At 38.0% G+C, this 19,927-nt stretch overlaps 1 protein-coding gene across 3 annotated transcripts in view; it reads left to right on the top strand.

The window, feature by feature from the left end:
• GGNBP2 (gametogenetin binding protein 2) overlaps positions 1 to 19,927 on the top strand; it is a 34,011-nt gene that overhangs the window by 10,512 nt on the left and 3,572 nt on the right. The window contains exons 5-13 of one of the 3 annotated variants that reach the window (XM_080827555.1): positions 2,564 to 2,662; positions 6,486 to 6,611; positions 6,701 to 6,814; positions 13,763 to 13,972; positions 15,022 to 15,196; positions 16,339 to 16,533; positions 18,363 to 18,510; positions 19,470 to 19,595; positions 19,678 to 19,826. In XM_080827555.1, coding sequence (XP_080683681.1) covers positions 2,564 to 2,662; positions 6,486 to 6,611; positions 6,701 to 6,814; positions 13,763 to 13,972; positions 15,022 to 15,196; positions 16,339 to 16,533; positions 18,363 to 18,510; positions 19,470 to 19,595; positions 19,678 to 19,826 — 1,342 coding nt within the window. The remainder of the gene's footprint in view (positions 1 to 2,563; positions 2,663 to 6,485; positions 6,612 to 6,700; positions 6,815 to 13,762; positions 13,973 to 15,021; positions 15,197 to 16,338; positions 16,534 to 18,362; positions 18,511 to 19,469; positions 19,596 to 19,677; positions 19,827 to 19,927) is intronic. The other 2 variants (XM_080827557.1, XM_080827556.1) reach the window with 2 other exon arrangements.

The following is a 19,927-nucleotide window of genomic DNA, read 5'->3' as shown; positions in this document are numbered from 1 at the left end:
TTATTTGACAGAGAGAGATCACAGGTAGGCAGAGAGGCAGGCAGAGAGAAAGAGAGGGAAGCAGGCTCCCTGCTGAGCAGAAAGCCCGACGCGGGACTCGATCCCAGGACCCTGAGATCATGACCTGAGCTGAAGGCAGCGGCCTAACCCACTGAGCCACCCAGGCACCCTAAGATTTTATTTATTTATTTGACACAGAGATCACAGGTAAGCAGAGCAGCAGGCAGAGAGAGAGAGGTAGAAGCAGGCTCCCCGCTGAGCAGAGAGCCCAATGGGGAGCTTGATCCCAGGACCTTGGGATCACGACCCGAGCGAAGGCAGGGGCTTTAACCCACTGAGCTACCAAGGCACCCCCAAAACCATTAATTTTATTGAATATCTTCTGTGTGCCAGCGACTACACATATTGTTCTCATATGGAGAGAGGCAGGCAGTAGGCAAATACATGCTTTGTCAGGTAAGTTATAAGAGAGATGAGAATTTTTGGGTGAATTAATATGGAGGATGGTTGGGGAAGGCTTCTACGATAAAATGACACTGAGTGTAGACTTTAATGAAGTGAGTAAATAAACCATGTACATATCTGCAGGAAGGCACAGAAGGAGGAGCAAGTGTAAAGTTTCAAAGGTTGGAGTTTTCCTGGCATGTTTGAAGAAGAGTAAGGAAGCCATTATGGCTGGAGCCGGGTGATTGAAGGGAATAGTAATAAAAGGTGAGATCAGTGGAGTAATAAAAGGCCTACTTATGTAGTGCTATCCTGAGCTTTTGGTTATTGTTGGTTTTTTTTTTTTTTTTTTTTTTTACTCTGAGTAAGATGGGAAGATTTGGGAGTGTTTTGAGCAGAGGAGTGACATGGTCTGACTTGAAGTTTGGCTTACTTTGACCTCTGTGTTGAGAATAAGTGGAAGGATGGTGGAAGGGGAAGAAACAAAGGCTATTTAATTTTCCATGCAAGAGATAATGGTGACCAATGTGGTGGTCACAGAGGTAATAAGAAATGGTTGGATCCTGGGTGCATTTTGAGGAATGAGCCAGTAGAATTTTTGGATAGATTGGCTATGCAGGAGGACATCAAGGATGATTCTCAGGTTTGGGATCTAAAGAACAGGACCATTGGTTTCCATTTACTGAGGTGGATAAGAATGGGAGGAGCAATTTTTTTTTTTTTAAAGATTTTATTTATTTATTTGACAGGCAGAGATCACAAGTAGGCAGAGAGGCAGGCAGAGAGAGAGAGGAGGAAGCAGGCTCCATGCTGAGCAGAGAGCCCAATGCGGGGCTCGATCCCAGGACCCTGGGATCACGACCCGAGCCAAAGGCAGAGGTTTTAACCCACTGAGCCACCCAGGCGCCCTGGGAGGAGCAATTTTGCAGAGCTCACTTTTGGACCTGTTAAGTTTGAGATACCAGTTGGGCATCCAGGTGGAGTTCAGAGAGGTCTGCTCTGGAGATAAAAATTGGTGTCATCAGCAAATATGTAGTAATCGAACTATGTATAAACCACACACACACACACACACACGGTCATAATTTCAATCTGTGAGATGGTCACCAAAGTCTGAATATAAATAGGAAATGAGAAGTGGTCTGACAACCAAAGCCCTAGGCTTTTCTGTTTAGAGGTGGTGGTAGAGTTAGGATTTTTACTCTGCCTGAGAAAAGGCTTGAGGGATTTTGAATGGAGAACATGTGATTTTTGTTTTGAAAAGATCACTTCAGCTGCTGAGTGAAGCCTGGAATGTAAAGGCAAAGGATGGGAAGCAAGGAGACCATTTGGGAGGTCAGCTATTGCACTTGACTAAGCTAGAGAGGCGAGTTGGACATGGATGGTAATGGTGGAGGTGATAAATGATATAATTCTGGATAATTCAAAAGTTAGAGTTGATAGGCTTTGCGGATTGGTTGGATGTAGGGTCTGGCTATTAGCTGTAGGCATTTCTGTATTTGTGTAAAGTTTCTGTTGATGGTTCCTCATCAAGGATCGTGTTTATTTAGATATTGTTTGAACAGGGCAGGATCGCTGAGAGGTAGCAGTCAGTCAAAATATTTGAGTGTCAAGCACACTGCTAGATACAGCGCAGATACAGGAATGAGACGGATGCAGTCTGGGGGAATAAGTACATTGAATAGAACAGGTCTCTTTGAACATATTGACAGACTGGGAGTGGAAGGGAGAAGACAAGTGTACGGATTCTTCTCGGTTAGAAATTGTTTGATGAGGGGCACCTGGGTGGCTCAGGGGGTTAAAGCCTCTGCCTTCAGCTCAGGTCATGATCCCAGGGTCCTGGGATAGAGTCCCGCATCGGGCTCTCTGCTCAAGAGGGAGCCTGCTTCCCCCTCTCTCTCTGCCTGCCTCTCTGCCTACTTGTGATCTCTCCCTCTGTCGAATAAAGAAAATCTTTAAAAAAAAAAAAAAAATTGTTTGATGAGAAATTTTCAAGGTAAGTGATGTGTCTGTAATACTTGAAATACACTTTTGCACTAAAAGGTAATAAATAGAGATTTTGAAAATTCTGAAGAAAAATGGATATTAATCAAACTTTTAATGATTTATTTTTGATTAGGTCCAAACTTAATGACATGATAGATGCTATTCCAAAAAGTAAAAAGAACAAGAGATGTCAGTTGCACTCCTTAGATACGCACAAACCAAAACCTTTGGGGTAAGTAGAATTGACTGTCAAGAAGATCCTTAGTAATTGTTAAGATTATAAATGTTGATTGTATTTAGTGAAACAAACAAAAAAAACACTGTTAGTTTTACTTTATCAATTAGTTACACTGTAACATAGGTTAAAAGAAATCTGTCTCCTAATTCTGTAAGGCCTTTTTGCATTGAGACTGTGTAGGGTCTCAGTATAGATTTGATTTTTTTTTTCTTATATTAAATATGTTTCAAAGGAAGGAAGTTGAGATGTTTATGAAAATTTATTTAGCCAATACTGAGTTTTTCAAAGTAGTGACATAATTCTTTGATCTGTATAATAGTCATAATGTATAAATTATTTTTCTTGTCTTTCTTATCTCTAGGTCTCCCTAATAATTTATCAAGGATTAAAAAAAAAAGTCTTGGATTAGTTGTAGCAATGTGTATTTATGTAACTAATTTGTAGTTTTGTTCTGGTTAGGTAGTACAATGTCCAAGGCTGCTTTTGCCCTCATCTCCCAGCACATTGTTATATTTGCCCCCTACAAAATTGCTTTAGGTTGGGGGTGGTAAGGAAAAGCTATTGAATTTGAAGGGGGGGCTTCTAAGAAGTAACTTGTGTTTTGAGGAGAATGGGATAATATAAAACAATACTGGATTGCCTTTAAAAAATTAGTTTTTGAATATCTCATGAGTAGTGCTGACATCATTGGTGTATAGACTTTTTCCTTCCTGATAAAAGACCTGGATGACCAGTTGGTGGTATGTTGATAATCTATTAGCAAGTTTGTTTGTTTTCCTATACTCAGGAACAAAATCTCAAAACAGTTTTATTATGAAAACTGCCTAATGTATAGGAAAGTTAGACTATTCAGCAACCTTCCTTCCTACCAGATATCGTCACCCTGATTTAGTAGTATTATCAAGATTTGTCACATTTGTTTTATTTATCCATCTTTTTCTTTGCTGAAGTACTTTATTTTATTTTTTTTAATTACTATTTTTTTTTTGCTGAAGTATTTTAAAACAAGTCCCAGGCATCACACCTTTTTACTCCTGCATATTTCCACATCCATCTCTAAATACATGGACATTTTCTTTCATAATGACACTGCCATTATAACACTTAAAAGAATTAACTGTAATAATCTGATACCCAATTTAGATTTCCACGTCTTTCTCTAAAAGGGCCTTTTTAAAGAATGGGTTTGTTAGAATCAGGATCCAGACTGAACCACAAAGTATATGGTACCTAATGTGCAAGTACTCTGAAACTGCAGTAAAGCTCCACACAACTTAAAGTGGTTATCGAAAGAAAATTAGTATTTTACACAACTGATTTACAAATATCTTTAGAGAATTCCTATCTTTCTAAACGTAAAAGTCAGTCTAGTTTTCTCATTAGACACTAATCTTTACCTGAATGACCTGTTGGCTAAAGCCACAAGAGTAGTAACCTATTACAAAAAGCCTGCCTTCTGATTTTCTTGTTATGAATTTTCTTCATCAAGGAACCAAAGAGCACAGATACCTCAGCATCTTACATAGCTTCTCGTTGGTACCTTCCTTCAAAGAGCAGTTCTACCTTTGCTCCAGGTTCCATTTCTCAGTGACTGCTTTATCAGTTACCCACTTGTGTTAAATCGGCATACAGCTCTGTTTTCCTATCTTTCAGTTTAAAAACAGAAACAAACCTCCGCAGACTTCACATTCCCCTTCAGCAACAGTCCCACCGCATGGGAAGCCAAATGTTTTAGAAAGTGGTTTGCTGAATTATGAAATCAGTATGAGTTGATCTTGAGCACTGTCTCCTAAGGGAGCTTCAGGTATTTCCACACGCCATGTGGATAGCAGGCCAGGGAGTACAGTGTGCTTAGCCAAGACTCCCCCCTCCTCCATTTTGGATGGCTACTGCCATTGTATGATACTGTGACTCTCCATTTTACACATTTCCACTGTTTATCACCCCCCCCTTTTTCTGTTTAGACTCTCTCCAAGGAAGTGTTAACAGTTGATTAGGTTTCAACCTAATCAGTGGCAACAATCCAGCTTCAGCCTTCTTTTTGAGAGTATTCTTGTATCCATGCAAGTAAACCCAAGTTATTGGCTACTTGGGAGTAAGTTTGAGATCCAGAAGAAAAGTCTAGGCTACAGTTATAGGCCTGTAACTGAAGACTGAAGATTATCTTAGAGAATAGTATATAAAGTCTACCTAGAGAGAGTAGAGTAAGAGAGAAGAATGCTGAGGAATTCAGCTTATTGGTAGAAAAGAATCTAGTAAAGAAACTTGAGAAAGAGTGGCGAGAGAGGTAGGAGGGAGCCAAGGGAAAAGAGTGTTCAGCTATGTTGAATGCTCCTGAATCATCAAGGACCCAGAAGTGTCCATTTGATATAGCAACACTGTGGTATTTGGTGATCTTGATGACCAAATCTGTGGTTGAGTGGAAACAATCCAGATAAGAATGGGTAGAAAAGTGATTGCAATCTAAGGTTATGGTGGATTAAGCTATGAGAGGAAAGTACAGCAGTGGAAAGACTTCTTTTTCAGAAATCTTGATCTTGAAAGGATGGAGTGATAGAAAGTCGAGAGTGGTTATGGATAAAGTCTTAATTTTAACTGTAGCATTTTTTTAGAATTATTTCTTAGATTAATGCTCTTGTGTTCTGATGATATAATAATCCCACACTGATTTCATGAACCTTTTCCTGAATTATGAAAACTTGAGATTGAGAGTTAATCAGTTTTAGGAAATTATGGATCACTCACACGTAATTAGAAAGAGAGGAAATACAGGCATAGAGAGTTGAAGGATAGAACATGGAAGATAGCAGTTGTTGAGGTCTTTGTTTCAAATTAGGGTGCTGAACCTTGCTTGAGGTCTTGTTTCAGGGAATAGGGAACTGAATTATACGGATGAACTTGAATGGTGGGCAGGGAGTTGAGAAGTACCTATTCAGCTATATAGAGAAGGTTAAGTAAAGATTCAGAGGTTTTTCCATCTCAAGCATCCAAGGTAACATTTCTGGGACTGTAGACAGACCTGCAGAGGAACAGGCAGGAGTCAGTTGTTCAGAATCATGAAATATCAAGAAGACTATCATTGAATGGAATATAGACACATATTTCTTTTGGAATGTACATCTGCCAACAAAGCACAATGCAGGACCAATGCCACACTGAAACCTGTGGGGGAGGGAGAGTCTGGGAAGTTTTTAAAAAATTATTTATACAGTACTTATTACTGATACAGGCTGTGTAAAATGTAAAATGTTCCTCTTAGTGTGCTGTCTTTATTTTAGTAAATGTAAAATTTTATTGTAGTTAATGTAAAAATTTATTTACTATGATTAGATTAATCTGATTTTTTTTTCCTCCGCTACTTACAAATGTGAAGGTACAAAACATTGAGTTTTATTGCCATGGGTTAGATATAAAATCACATTAAGAAGAACAAAACTTACTAGAATTTTCAATTTGTGGAAGATTGACCAAGTTTATAGGTGAAAATATAATTTCTTTTAGCCGTGTTGACTTTAAAGCATTCCAAGTAGATTTGCTTATGAAATGCTTAGTATCTAATGAGTTGGTACCTTGATAAATGTAAATGTTGTTAAATTTGTCAGATAAACTTAATAGTTGAGCAGAAATTTTTATATAAAAGTATGAGTGTATGTTTAATATTTTAATATGTCTAAAATGAATATGTAATTATATACAAATTTGTAAACTTATACTAATATAAATGTATTAAAGAGTTCATGATTTTAATTTAGACTATAGAAATTATTCCTTCAGATTATCTGAGTGTCACTAAGCTTTGTACTATACTGTACTACAGTGAAGGGAGCAGTAGCAGTGTCAGTTCAGAGAAGTTAAGTACAGATAAGAGAAGTAGTGAAGACCACAGGAAGGACAGCAAGTGTAGGATCATTTTCCATTATGGACCTTTCCAGGGAACAGCCAGGTAAAATCAAGCAATCCTTTACTCTGCCTTTTTTAATGTTTTAATGTTTATCTAGTCCTCCTTTGACTAATATGTGTTTCTTTCTGCAGAGGTTGTTGGATGGACGTATGGGAACTAATGTCCCAAGAATGCAGGGATGAAGTAGTTTTAATTGACTCTAGTTGTCTTTTAGAAACACTAGAAACTTACCTACGAAAACACAGGTAAGTCTGAACGTCATTGCAATATAGTTGGAAGGTGCCGTAGTGCTCTCTCAGTTATCCAGATTGACCTGTTACCTCCTTCATGTAATAGCACTCCAGTCTTCCCATTAATACCTGGTGCTAGGCAGAGCTTAATATTAGGATAAGCAGTTCTTTATGGGATGACTCTCAGTGTTAGCCTTTTTGTGTTGAGCCAACATCTCCCCCCCCCTTTTTTTTTTAAGATTTTATTTATTTATTTGACAGATATCACAAATAGGCAGAGGCAGGCAGAGAGAGAGGAGGAAGCAGGCTTCCTGCTGAGCAGAGAGCCCAGATGTGGGGCTCGATCCCAGGACCTTGGGATCATGACCTGAGCCGAAGGCAGAGGCTTTAACCCACTGAGCCGCCCAGGCGCCCCGGCACCTCCTCTTTTTGTAATTTTTACCTGTTGGTTCCAGGCCAGTGAAGTGTACTTAGTTGAGTAAATTACTGAATCACTTTAGAAACTCTGGTATTCCTTGTTTTTATGATAGAAGCATTTCATGGTGTCATTTTCAAAATTAAAGTTTAAATTAGCAGCTTTCATTTAGTAATATTTTGAATGATTTCTTCTATAATTGTTCATCAAGACCTAAAAATAGAGTTGGAATTTGTGTGGTTCATGTACTGAAAAAGTAACTTCAGGTTTTTCTTTTTAGAATACTATTTTACAAAGGAATTTCCTCTTTTCTTCCCTTTTTTCCTTCCCACCTACCTTCCTTCCTTCCTTCCTTCCTTCTTTCCTTCCTTCTAGATTTTATTTCTTTGAGATAGAGAGTGCACAAGGGGGAGAGGGACAGCGGGAGAGGGAGAATCAGGCTCTCTGCTGAACAAGGAGCCCAATGTGGAGCTCCATCCCAGGACCCTGGGATCATGACCTGAACTGAAGGCAGATGCTTAAATGACTGAGCCACCCAGGTGCCCTACAAAGGAATTTTCTAAGTGTCATTAGCATTTGGAAATTTGTAGGGAGGGAGAGTGCAGTAGGAAAGGAAGCTGATAAGGGAGCCATCTAGAGATGGTGTTCTAGGAGGGAGCTGTACTCTTTTAATGTAAATTCGTCACATGTTTGGTGTGTGGTTTTGTGTTCTTTGACCTGGGACATAAATACATACTTACTTTGGGGATACTTCTAGAAAACATACATGAATGATAAAAACTATGGTTTATCAAGATTGATGTTTATAGGGGCGCCTGGGTGGCTCAGTGGGTTAAAGCCTCTGCCTTGGGCTCAGGTCATGATCTCAGGGTCCTGGGATCGAGCCCCGCGTCGGGCTCTCTGCTCAGCAGGGAGCCTGCTTCCTCCTCTCTCTCTGCCTGCCTCTCTGCCTACTTGTGATCTCTGTCTGTCAAATAAATAAATAAAATCTTAAAAAAAAAAAAAAGTTTCCCTTCTTTAAAAAAAAAAAAGATTGATGTTTATATGGCAATGAGCTAATGACTTAATCTGCATACTAAGTTTATTCAGTGTTTTTCTTTTTTCAGTTACAAACGTCCTTGTTTATTTGCCTTTTTGGTTGACTATACCCAAGAGAGTAGAGAATATGTCAAGTATTTGCAGTTTTGTTGGAGAAGGATTATACAGACAAAAAACATTTATATATCTAGGTCCATTATAGATTGCTTCCTTTTTCAATACAAATTGATCCCTATATTCAACATTAATTGGTCCATCCAAAAGATAGCTTTTTCGGGTGATAAATGGCTAGTTATAAGAGCTGATGTTTAGGAGTTTCCTGTAATGGTTGTAGATATTTCCTTTATTGGGGTGGCAATATTTTAGGGCTCTGAGAAGGTGGAATCTATTTAATAACTATATGAAGGGTGGGGAGAAGTATGATTAAGAAAGATTGCTTTGAATCTGGGTTCTACTAATTATAACTTTGTACAAGTTACTTAACATTTCTGTGCCTTCTTAAGACAAAAATAATGATAGTACGGATTAATTGTAGGATTAAATTTGTCATGGGGATAGACGATACACAGTCAGGCTTACTTAGAATAGTATGTGGCTGGGAATGCAAGCTAGTGCAGCCACTCTGAAAAACGGTATGTAAGTTCATCAGAAAGTTGAAAATAGAGCTACCGTATGACCTAGCAATTGACTACTGGGTACTTACCCCAAAGGTACAGATGTGTGATCTGAAGGGGTACCTGCACCCCATGTTTATGGCAGGAGTTCCACAATAGCCAGATGTCCACATCTGGCTAGGTTCCACAATAGAACCTAGACGTCCATCAGTAGATGAATGGATAAAGAAGTTGTGGAAGGGGGCGGGGTGGGGCACACACAGTGTAATATTATGTAGCCATCAAAAAATGGAAATCTTGCCATTTGCAACAACATGGGTGGAACTAGAGGGTATTACGCTAAGCAGAGTAAGTCAGAGAAAGTAAAAGAATCTCTCTGATACATGGAATTTAGGAAACAAGTCAGAGGATCATAGGGGAAGAAAGGAAAAAAAATGAAACAAGATGAAACCAGAGAGGGAGACAAACCATGAGAGGCTCTTTTTTTTTTCCTAAAGATTTTATTTATTTATTTGACAGAGAGAGACCAGGAGAGACAGAACACAAGCAGGGGCAGTGGGAGAGGGAGAAGCAGGCTTCCTGCTGAACAGGGAGCCCAATGCAGGGCTCGTTCCCAGGGCCCCAGGATCATGACCTGAGTCGAAGGCAGAGGCTTAACGACTAAGCCACCTAGGTGCGCCAAGAAACTCTTAATCTTAGGAAACAAACTGACAGTTGCTGGAGGGGTGGGGGGATGGGGTGGTGGGGTGGCGGACACTGGAGAGGGTATGTGTTGTGATGAGTGCTGGGTGTTGTGTAAGACTGATGAATCACAGACCTGTACCCCTAAAACAAATAATATGTTATATGTTAATTAAAAATAATTTTAAAATATATAAATAAAATGTGAATGTATTATATATAATATTTTTAAAACCCAATATCTGGCACATAGTAAGCACATTAGTGAATGTTCACATGCCAGATTTGCAAATGCTTGTTATTCCTATGTATCTAGTTCTTGTTTTAGGTCCAGTTTGAGTTTTTGAGGTATGTATAATCAGTTGAAAATGATTTCTGATGTCTTAATAATGGGGGCACCTGGGTGGCTCAGTCAGTTAAGCGTCTGCCTTTGGCTCAGATCATGGTCCCAGGGTCCTGGGATCAGCCCCCACATTGGGCTCCCTGCTCGGTGGGGAGTCTGCTTCTCCCTCTCCCTGTGCCTGCTGCTCTCCCTACTTGTGCGCTTGCTCGCTCTCTTTCTCTGTCAAAAAAAAAAAAAAAAGATCTTAAAAAGTATCTGAATAATGTACCTTTTTGACAGTTCTATTTTATTTAGTGGACTTTTTTGAGTACTTTATAATAAAAATTTGATGGGGAACTGAGCTGGCTCAGTCTGTTAAGTGTCTGACTCTTGATCTCAGCTCAGGTCTTTATCTCAGGGGTGTGAATCCAGGCCCCATGCTGGGCTTGGTGCTGGGTGTGGAGCCTACTTAAAATAAAGATTTTATAACACTGGCCAGTTAAGTATTATGGTAGTAAATTATTCGAAATAAAGTGTTAGGGGCACCTGGGTGGCTCAGTGGGTTAAAGCCTCTGCCTTCGGCTCAGGTCATGGTCCCAGGGTCCTGGGACTGAGCCCTGCATTGGGCTCTCTGCTCAGCGGGGAGCCTGCTTCCCTTCCTCTCTGCCTGCGTCTCTGCCTACTCGTGATCTCTGTCTGTCAAATAAATAAATAAAATCTTAAAAAAAAAAATGTGTTAAACTGTGAAACTTCTGCCTTAAAAAATGTTTTTTACTTTTATGTGCAGGTTTTCTTTTGAAAACAGGAAAAATCATTTTCATTCTTATACCTTATATATAGTATTTTTAAATTGCTGTTTACTTATGCTTATGTTACTTATGATTATGTACAAATATTAAAGATTATGCACAAAGATTAAACTACTATGAGGATTTAAAGTAGTAAAATAAGAGGAAAATATTTTCAAGTTTTATTATTGCTACTCTATGACATCTAACCATTTATTTACCTGAAAATGTAAACTTAATCTTTTATAACTCAAGCACACAGAAGAATTTGTTATTTCTGCATCCACGTCTTTATTCTCCCCCACAAGGGATAGACTTTTTTTATTGTGGTTAAAAAAAAAAGTTTACTTCTTAAACAGTTTTTAAGTGAACATTACAGTATTGTTAACTACATGCACATTGTTGTACAGTAGATACCAAGAATTTTTCATCTTGCATGATTGGAACTATACCCATTGAACAACAATTTCCCCATCAACCCCTTCTCCCAAGCCCTGGCAACCAGGGTTCTGTTTTCTGTTTTTTATGAATTTGATTATTGTAAATACTCACATATATGGAATCATTTGGTATTGGTCTTTCTGAGATTGGCTTATTTCACTTAGCATAATGTCCTCAAGAGTTCATCCATGCTGTAGCATATGATGCTACATATGCTTCTTAAAGCTGCATAATAGGGCGCCTGGGTGGCTCAGTGGGTTAAAGCCTCTGCTTTCAGCTCAGGTCATGATCCCAGGGTCCTGGGATCGAGTCCCGCATCGGGCTCTCTGCTCGGCGGGGAGCCTGCTTCCTCCCTCTCTCTCTGCCTACCTCTCTGCCTACTTGTGATCTCTCTCTGTCAAATAAATAAATAAAATCTTTTTTAAAAAAAAGCTGCATAATAGTCCATTTATGTGTGTACCGCATTTGCCTATCAGTGGACATTTTGGTTGTTGCCCCTACATCTTAGCTATTTCTAAAAATGCTGCAATGAACATGAGTGTGCAGATATCTTTTTGAGATCCTGTTTTCAGTTCTTTAGGATATATACTTAAAAATGGGATTGCTGGATCATACGATAGTTCTGTTTTTTAATCTTTTTTAGGAAATGCCATACTCTTTGTCATTTATTGGCAGCACTGTTTTACAGTTTCAGCAACACCAGTATCAAGGGTTCCAATTTCTCTACATCTTTGCCAGCACATGTTGTTTTCTATTTTTTTAATAGTGGCTATACTAAATGTATATAAAGTAGTATCCTGTGGTTTTGATTTACATTTTCCTGAAGATTAGGAAATCATCCCCTATTCAGTGCATGAAATTTTTCTTCCAGTGTTTTCTTCTAGGAGTTTTGTAGTTTCATGTCTTACTGTTTAGGTCTTTAGTCCATTTTGTGTTAATTTTTGCATATTTCTGTGTTTTTTGAAGCATTAGTGCATTGGTGATTTAACTTGTCAACATTATTGCTTGTGTTTACTAATTGGGCTTAGGGACTCTATTTTAACATGTATTCATTTCAAGAAATGTGTGCATCAACTAATGTGTGGCAGTATAAGGATAAATAAAGTAAGAAGTGTAAATTGCAAATATAGGAAGACAGAGGAAGGCTGAATTCTAGTTAAGGGAATTGCAGAAGACATCTTTAAAGGTGGACATGATTTAGGCAGATGGAAAAGGATGCAGAAAGGGGTGGGGAGGAAGCAGAAGAAACAAGACTTTGAAGTAGGGACATAATCTGCTTTGTTCACAGTAGTCCATTGTCTATATGGTATGTGTACAGGAGCAGGGTAAATTGTCTAAGGCAGTTTAAAACAGGGCAGGGGGAATTGGAAAGAAGACCTGTAAGAGATGTAAGAAAAAATTGTTACCAGTTGGCTCCACCCCTAAAAGAGGACCTAAGAAGAAGTTGGAGGTTAACTGAGGTTTTCTTCCTGGGTGACTGTATGAATGGTGATGTTCTTAATAGGTTTGTAAGGGAACATTCATGTTGCCCTTGGTTTTGGAGAGGAAGTTAAAACATGTTGCCTATTGTACATCTGTGATGTCTCCCATTTTACAGTATGGGTTTAGTCCTCAGGCAAGGGCAGAAGACTTGAACAAGAGCTATAGAGGTGAGAGGTACACCTATTGGCTGAAGCCATTGTAACAGAAGAGGCCAGCTAAGGAGATGAGTATAAAGAGATTGAAATTTCCTCATTCCGCCACAGCTGATCTTCTCAGAGATGCAGTTATTAATTTTATGATCTTTTTTATCAGACCAAGTTCTTTCTTGTTTCAGGAAATCAAAGCTAAAGAAACAAGGTTCTGTTTTTCTTTCTGATTGAATAATATTTGGTTTCTAAAATAAAATGTCATCATCCTCTGTGTTCACACTCTTTTTTTTCTCTTCTACACTTTTGTAACTGAAATTTAGACTACATTTCTATGTGTATGTTGTCAATATTGTGATTATGTATTGAGAAACATGCATTTTTTAAAAAGAAATTTGACTTTTGGAAATTACTAGTAAACTAAAACTACATGTGCTACTTTCTTGCCCCTACCCTCTTTCTTATGTTTAACTAGTAAGATATTAAAATGTCATAGTAACATGTGGATTCAGGTTTACTGAATGAAGATAGCACAACTGTTTTCAGAGACTGAAAGGAGTGGGATTCTTGAGTCACTGGTTTGTGGCTTCTTCTTTTCATGTGTCTCTTTCATTTAAGAATCATTTATTTGCGGGATGCCTGGGTGGCTCAGTTGGTTAAGCAGCTGCCTCTGGCTCAGGTCATGATCCCAGCGTCCTGGGATCGAGTCCCACATCGGACTCCTTGCTTGGCAGGGAGCCTGCTTCTCCCTCTGCCTATGCTCGCTCACTCTCTCCTCCACTCTCTCTCTGACAAATAAATAAATAAAATCTTTAAAAAAAAATCATTTATTTGCAAATGGAGCTCTAGCTATACTGTAATCCCTAAATTTGTATTTCTCTTACAAGTGTATGTTTTAAATGTGTGTCTGGAGGATTTTTTTTTTTTTTTAATGCTCCACATGGTAGGGGAGTGTCATTTTCTAGTACACTGTTAACGTATTTCATGAAATAATTATGCAGCTAGTTCTTAATTTTGAAGTTTTTCTTTTCAACAGGTTTTGCACTGATTGCAAAAATAAAGTCCTCCGAGCATACAATATCCTTATTGGTGAACTTGATTGCAGCAAAGAGAAGGGCTACTGTGCTGCACTTTATGAAGGCTTGCGGTGCTGTCCACACGAACGGCACATACACGTTTGCTGTGAAACAGACTTCATTGCACATCTCTTGGGTCGTGCTGAGCCAGAGTTCGCAGGAGGGTATGAGTATGTAATTTGCTAGAATGGGCTATCTAGCGCTTTGCTTCATTTTATTACTGAAAGTTTATTTCCATCACCTTTTGCCTCAGTACATATGATATACGTATAAATTAAAGTGTGCCTGTGAAGATTCTGCTTTCTTTAAAGTATGCATTTGACTGAGTAAAAATAGGGAGAAAGTGTTATGTGGTGTTCCATTTCAGTCCTCTGCTCCTTGTTGCTTGAAGTAGATAGACTTTTTTTTTTCCACTTTCATTATTATAGATTATCATTTTCACTAGAAAATGATTAGAAGGGATTTACCCCCTCCATCCATGCATTTCCATGTTTAAATTTTGTTCATAATGATGGTTTTTGCATAGGAAGAAAGGTCTTTGCAGCAGGGGGTTAAATACTTTATTGAGTGTAATTCATGAACTGTGTATATTATTACTGAATTATATAAGAACCTAAAATTTTATCTCTGGCTTTGTCGTGAAAATAATATCAGAGAAAGTTGTTCTAGAATAAATTGAACCCATTTTCCTTTGTGTTTTGTGTATCAGCTCTCATTTGAGTGCCTACTTTCTGCTAGCCATTTAAAACATGAAGACTTACAACTGAAATTCCTGAACACTTCTACTGAAGACTAGCCTGGAGGGCTTTTGTCCATGATTGAATCACGTTGGCATTTCTCCATTCCCCCTCAAAAAAAAAGAAACAAAGCAAGTAGGCATTTGTTAAAATTGGAAGGTGAAAGGAGCTGTCATGCCTACCTGTGAGCTGGACACATATATAACTTCTCTGTGCCGCAAAAAAAATCTCTTCAGGGCCAGTTCCTGAATTATCTTATTTTTAGCAATATTAGGACTGAGTTCTGCTTGCATGTGTATTTCTTATTGGTTATATACATGTGTGCTTCTATGTTTATATGTATATTGAATTTGAATGTATAACTGGCTTGATATTACATATGCAAATTGTATTTTAAAACCTGAACTTGAAGAAGTTTATCTGTCTCTTAGTGTTTCAGTAAAGGGTATTAGGAATTATGTATGATTTATTCTCCTTCACAGGCGAAGAGAAAGGCATGCTAAGACAATAGATATAGCTCAAGAGGAAGTTCTGACCTGCTTGGGAATTCATCTTTATGAAAGACTGCATCGAATCTGGCAAAAACTACGAGCAGAGGAGCAAACATGGCAGATGCTTTTCTATCTTGGTGTTGATGCTTTACGCAAGAGTTTTGAGGTAAGAACAGTAGGCTGCTTCAGTGTCTAAGATTGCTTAGTCACATTATTAGACTAAATGTTAATATAAGCTGCCAGTCTGATTTTACCTCAGAGGCCTGTGATCCAGTGATAGTGTCATGTATGTGGAGGGGTTCAGGGAGGGGAATTGGAATTTAGAAGAGGTTCGTGGATTTTTCTTTGTATTTCAGTCCTCTTATTCTGCCAGCTTTGGTTTTTAAGACTTCTCAGAGTAGAAAACTGAAGTTTATGATTATTTAGCAAGATGTTGCTATCAAATATATCTAATGAAAAGTTAAAAGCAACCCCAAAATAAGCAACAAAATTAGAAACTTTTAATGAGTCTCAGCTTGCCTGCTGATGTCCTGTAGCCTCTTTATATTGCTGGTATTGGGTTTAGTGCTTATGATTTGGTAACTTTTTGGGGGGGTGTGTTTCTACTCTGTCAGCACATAAAATATTGGCTAGTGAACATTTTGTTACATTCTAGGGCATGTTCTTAACCCTAACTGGGTCACATATCCCTTTTGAGAATAGTATGAAAGCTATAAACCCTTTTTTCAGAAGCCCATCCATGAGCTTTAAACATTGTTCTGGGGAGTCTGAGGAGATTTGTACTGGTTCTTGGTGAACACATTTCTGTTTCCTTTTCTTTCTGTATGTTTGTGACTTCAGAAACTAGGTCATCTAATCAGGTTAAATAGTCTTCTCATTGTGTGAAGAAATGAATATTTACTCTGCTGTGTTAAAAATTTTGAAATTTGAAACTAGACTATTGCCAGTTTGGAATAGGAGTGTGTATGAGTCTGCCTTTCCTGTAGGGATTCGTGGTATATTCACTTGCTATGGATTTTAAGATGTCATCATTTAAAATATTAAAATTGAAGATTCTTTGTGGGGATGCCCTGTAAAATTGCAACATGAATTACCTGTGTGTGTGGTATCATTTAAAATTAGCAAGCGAGGTGCACCTGGGTGGCTCAGTCAGTTGAAGGTCTGACTCTTGATTTCAGCTCAGGTCTTCTCACTCACGGTTTCGAGTTAAAGCCCTGAGTTCAAAAAATCGAATTAGCAAATGAAAATTTCCATGGAAAATAAAGGAAGTTCTGACCAATATTTATTCTCAACTTTGTTTTTTAATAGATGACTGTGGAAAAAGTACAGGGTATTAGCCGATTAGAACAACTTTGTGAAGAATTTTCAGAGGAGGAACGAGTAAGAGAACTCAAGCAAGAAAAGAAACGCCAAAAACGGAAGAATAGACGAAAAAATAAGTGTGTATGTGATATTCCTACCCCCTTACAAGCAGCAGATGAAAAGGAAGTAAGCCAAGAGAAGGTAATATTCCATAATTTTGACTCATTATTATGTAGTATTGCTTTTTGCTAGATTTTGGCATTTTTACCATGCTTTTCCAGAATGTGACGAGCTGCAGCTTGTATATTGGCTTTTTTCCTACTATAATTGGTAAAAGCCAAAATTTTTAATGTCATGTATTCTTTTTATAATATTCAGTAGTTATCTTTTTACCTGATCTTAGTGTGTTGTTAGATCAAATGGGGAAATTAACTCCATGCATGACCTAGAGCAGTTCTTTTTGGTCTCAGGACCCCTTTGAATTCTTAAAAATTATAGGGCCCGATGTGCTTTTTGTTTATATGGATTATACTTAACAAAATTCACTGTATTAGAAATTAAAATGGAGAAATTTTAAATTATTTTTAAAAATAAGCCCTTCTATTTTGTTAACATGATTAATATTTTTTTTAAATGTCCCACCCCCACTCCCCCCAAAAAAAGAAGTGAGAAGAGTGGCATTATTTTATATTTTTGCAGATCTTTTTAATATTTAGTTTAAAAGGAATTAGATGGATTCTCAGATCTGCTTCTGCATTTAGTCTGTTTCCATATGTTGCTTAGTTGAAGCATATGAAGAAAGTCTGGCCTCAGAAGAGAGAGGAATATTTTAATACAAACTTTTTCAGATAGTTGTGGCTGTTTTTCTTTGGCATTACAACTCAACAAGAGGTAGTGTCTTAAAGATTAGTTATGATATGGAACCTGACACCTATCAGTGACCTTTTCATAACTCAGTTAAATTAAAGTCCATTAGTCAGTCTTGCACTTTGAATAGATCTTTTACTCATGCATGATTTTGTAACATCATGCATTGGTCATTTGAAAGATACGGATATACTGAGTTATGCAGATCTTGCCAGATACTGACATTTCTTTACATAATATCACATAATCATGTTAAAACCACTGCTGATCTCATAAGAAAGGTCTTTAAGTAGTGGGACACTTCAAGCTTATTGTGCTTCTGTATATAAGTTTTCAAAATTTTGATTGTGATTTGAAAGTTTAAATTTTTAATCACTGACCACAAATACGGTCCATTGTTTTCCTTGAGGTGATGGGCTGACTTCATTTTTTTGAGAAAATGTCTTTTAAGTGTCTAGGTTTGAATAACCACAGTTTGTCTCTCATTGTTTGAAGCAGAATTGATGTTCCAGGATCAAAAAAAAAACATCTGGTTTAGTTTATAACTCAAACAGTTGCTCAGGTGCTCTTCCTTGAGACGACCATTGTACTTTGGTATGCAGCAAGAGTGCTTTAATTAAAGCATACTTCCTCTTTGTCACATAGACTATTAAAAAGGTATATACTCATGAATTGATACTTAATAAAAATATTTTTAATGTCTTCATCAAAGACATTGTTGTGTATCCACTTACTGATTTCCTAAGGGTGCTTGTCAAGTAAGGAATATAGTGACTGTTAGTACACTTTGATTGCTACTGCTTTGATTTGTGCTAAGTACCAGCAACTTTTCCCCACCATTGCTTTTGTGCCATCAGTGTGTCAATACAGTGGAAAACAGCAAGTCACATCTTGTATTTGGATGAAAATAGTTTTGACCTAGGGAATCAGCAGACTGCACTTTGAGAACTACTTTCCTAGACTTTCCTGATACCATTAACTCTTAACTTGCTTTTAGTTGTTTCATAGTCTTGATCAGTGGGTTAGTGATTTTTTTTTATGAGAATAATTTTTTCAATTGTTAATCTCCTAGCTCCTGTCTAATTGGTTGATGTTAAGGAAATTAAAATGTATCCATTATGAAGGTAAGATTTTTTACTGTCTCTTAATATTGATCCTTAAAGGAAACAGACTTCATAGAAAACAGCTGCAAAGCCTGTGGCAGCACTGAAGATGGTAATGGTTGTGTAGAAGTCATTGTTACCAATGAAAATACGTCCTGTACCTGTCCTAGCAGTGGCAATCTCTTGGGGTCCCCTAAAATAAAGAAAGGTAACCAGATACAGTTTTGTTTTTTTCTTTTTAAGATTTTTATTTTTTTATTTTAGAGCACGAGTGGGTGGGGCAGAGAAGGAGGGAGAGAGAATATCCAGCAGACTCCGTGTTGAGAGTGGAGCCTTACGTGGGACTTGGTCGCACGCCTCTGAGATCATGACATGAGCTAAAACTAAGAGTCTGATGCTTAACCTACTGTACCACGCCTCTTTTTTCTTTTTTATGTAGATTCCACGCCCAGCGTGGAGCTCCAACATGGGGCTTGAACTCAAGACCCTGAGAGTGAGACCTGGGCTGAGATCAAGAGTCAGGCACTCAACCAACTGAGCCACCCAGGGGCCTCTACAGTTTTTTGTTTTTTGTTTTTTAAGATTTTGTTTATTTGACAGAGAGGAGAAGCAGACTCCCTGCTGAGCAGAGATCCCAATGTGGGGCTCGATCCTAGGACCTCAGGATCATGACCTGAGCCAAAGGCAGATGCTTAACCAACTGAGCCACCCAGGTTTCCCACCACCCCAGTATTCTTTCTTTCTTTTTTCTCTTTTTCAAATGTAAATGGGACACCTGGCTGGCTCAGTCGGGTAAAACATGCAACTCTTGGTCTTGGGCTCATGAGTTCAAGCCCTACATTGGGGATAGAGATTACTTAAAAAAAAAAAAAAAACTTGAAAAATAAAATAGATATAAGAAGTTTTAGAGAAAAAAAAAGTTTTAGCGATCCTGTAACTTAGACACTTAATATTTCCTTTTTCTTGGAGTGCCTGGGTGGCTCAGTCAGTTATTTTTTGATGAAAACAAAAAACTGTAAACCCCTAATCATGTTTTTGTTACTTAATTCACTTTGTTTTCAGTAAGCCATCAATTTTGAAATTTTTCTGTAGTTTCCAGTTGGTTCACTCTTTGTGTAATGTATTTATTGGTATCTTAATTGTAACTCTCAACTGATTGATTCGCAGGCTTATCACCACACTGTAATGGTAGTGATTGTGGATATTCATCTAGCATGGAAGGGAGTGAAACAGGTTCTCGGGAGGGTTCGGATGTTGCCTGCACTGAAGGCATTTGTAATCATGATGAACACGGTAGGTTCAGATGAAGCTTCCCAATTACTTCTACTACATGGCTGATTAAAGCACATAAATAAGAGATTATTGATTTCTGCAGGTGACGACTCTTGTGTTCATCACTGTGAAGACAAAGAGGATGATGGTGATAGTTGTGTTGAATGTTGGGCAAATTCTGAAGAGAACACCACCAAAGGAAAAAATAAAAAAAAGAAAAAGAAAAGCAAGATGTTGAAATGTGATGAACACGTAAGTGTTAAAATTCTTAAACCTTTGCTGTTGAGAGGAGAGCAACCGATTTTCCTTGGAGTAGCAAGTCTACAGCTTAGTTGCTAGTATTTATTATTATT

This window comes from Martes martes (genome assembly GCF_963455335.1).
Source record: "Martes martes genome assembly, chromosome: 16".
In the NCBI taxonomy this organism is placed as follows: Eukaryota; Metazoa; Chordata; class Mammalia; order Carnivora; family Mustelidae; genus Martes; species Martes martes.
Note: the sequence above shows the minus strand (reverse complement) of the source record. Positions and strands in the feature narration are given on the sequence as shown.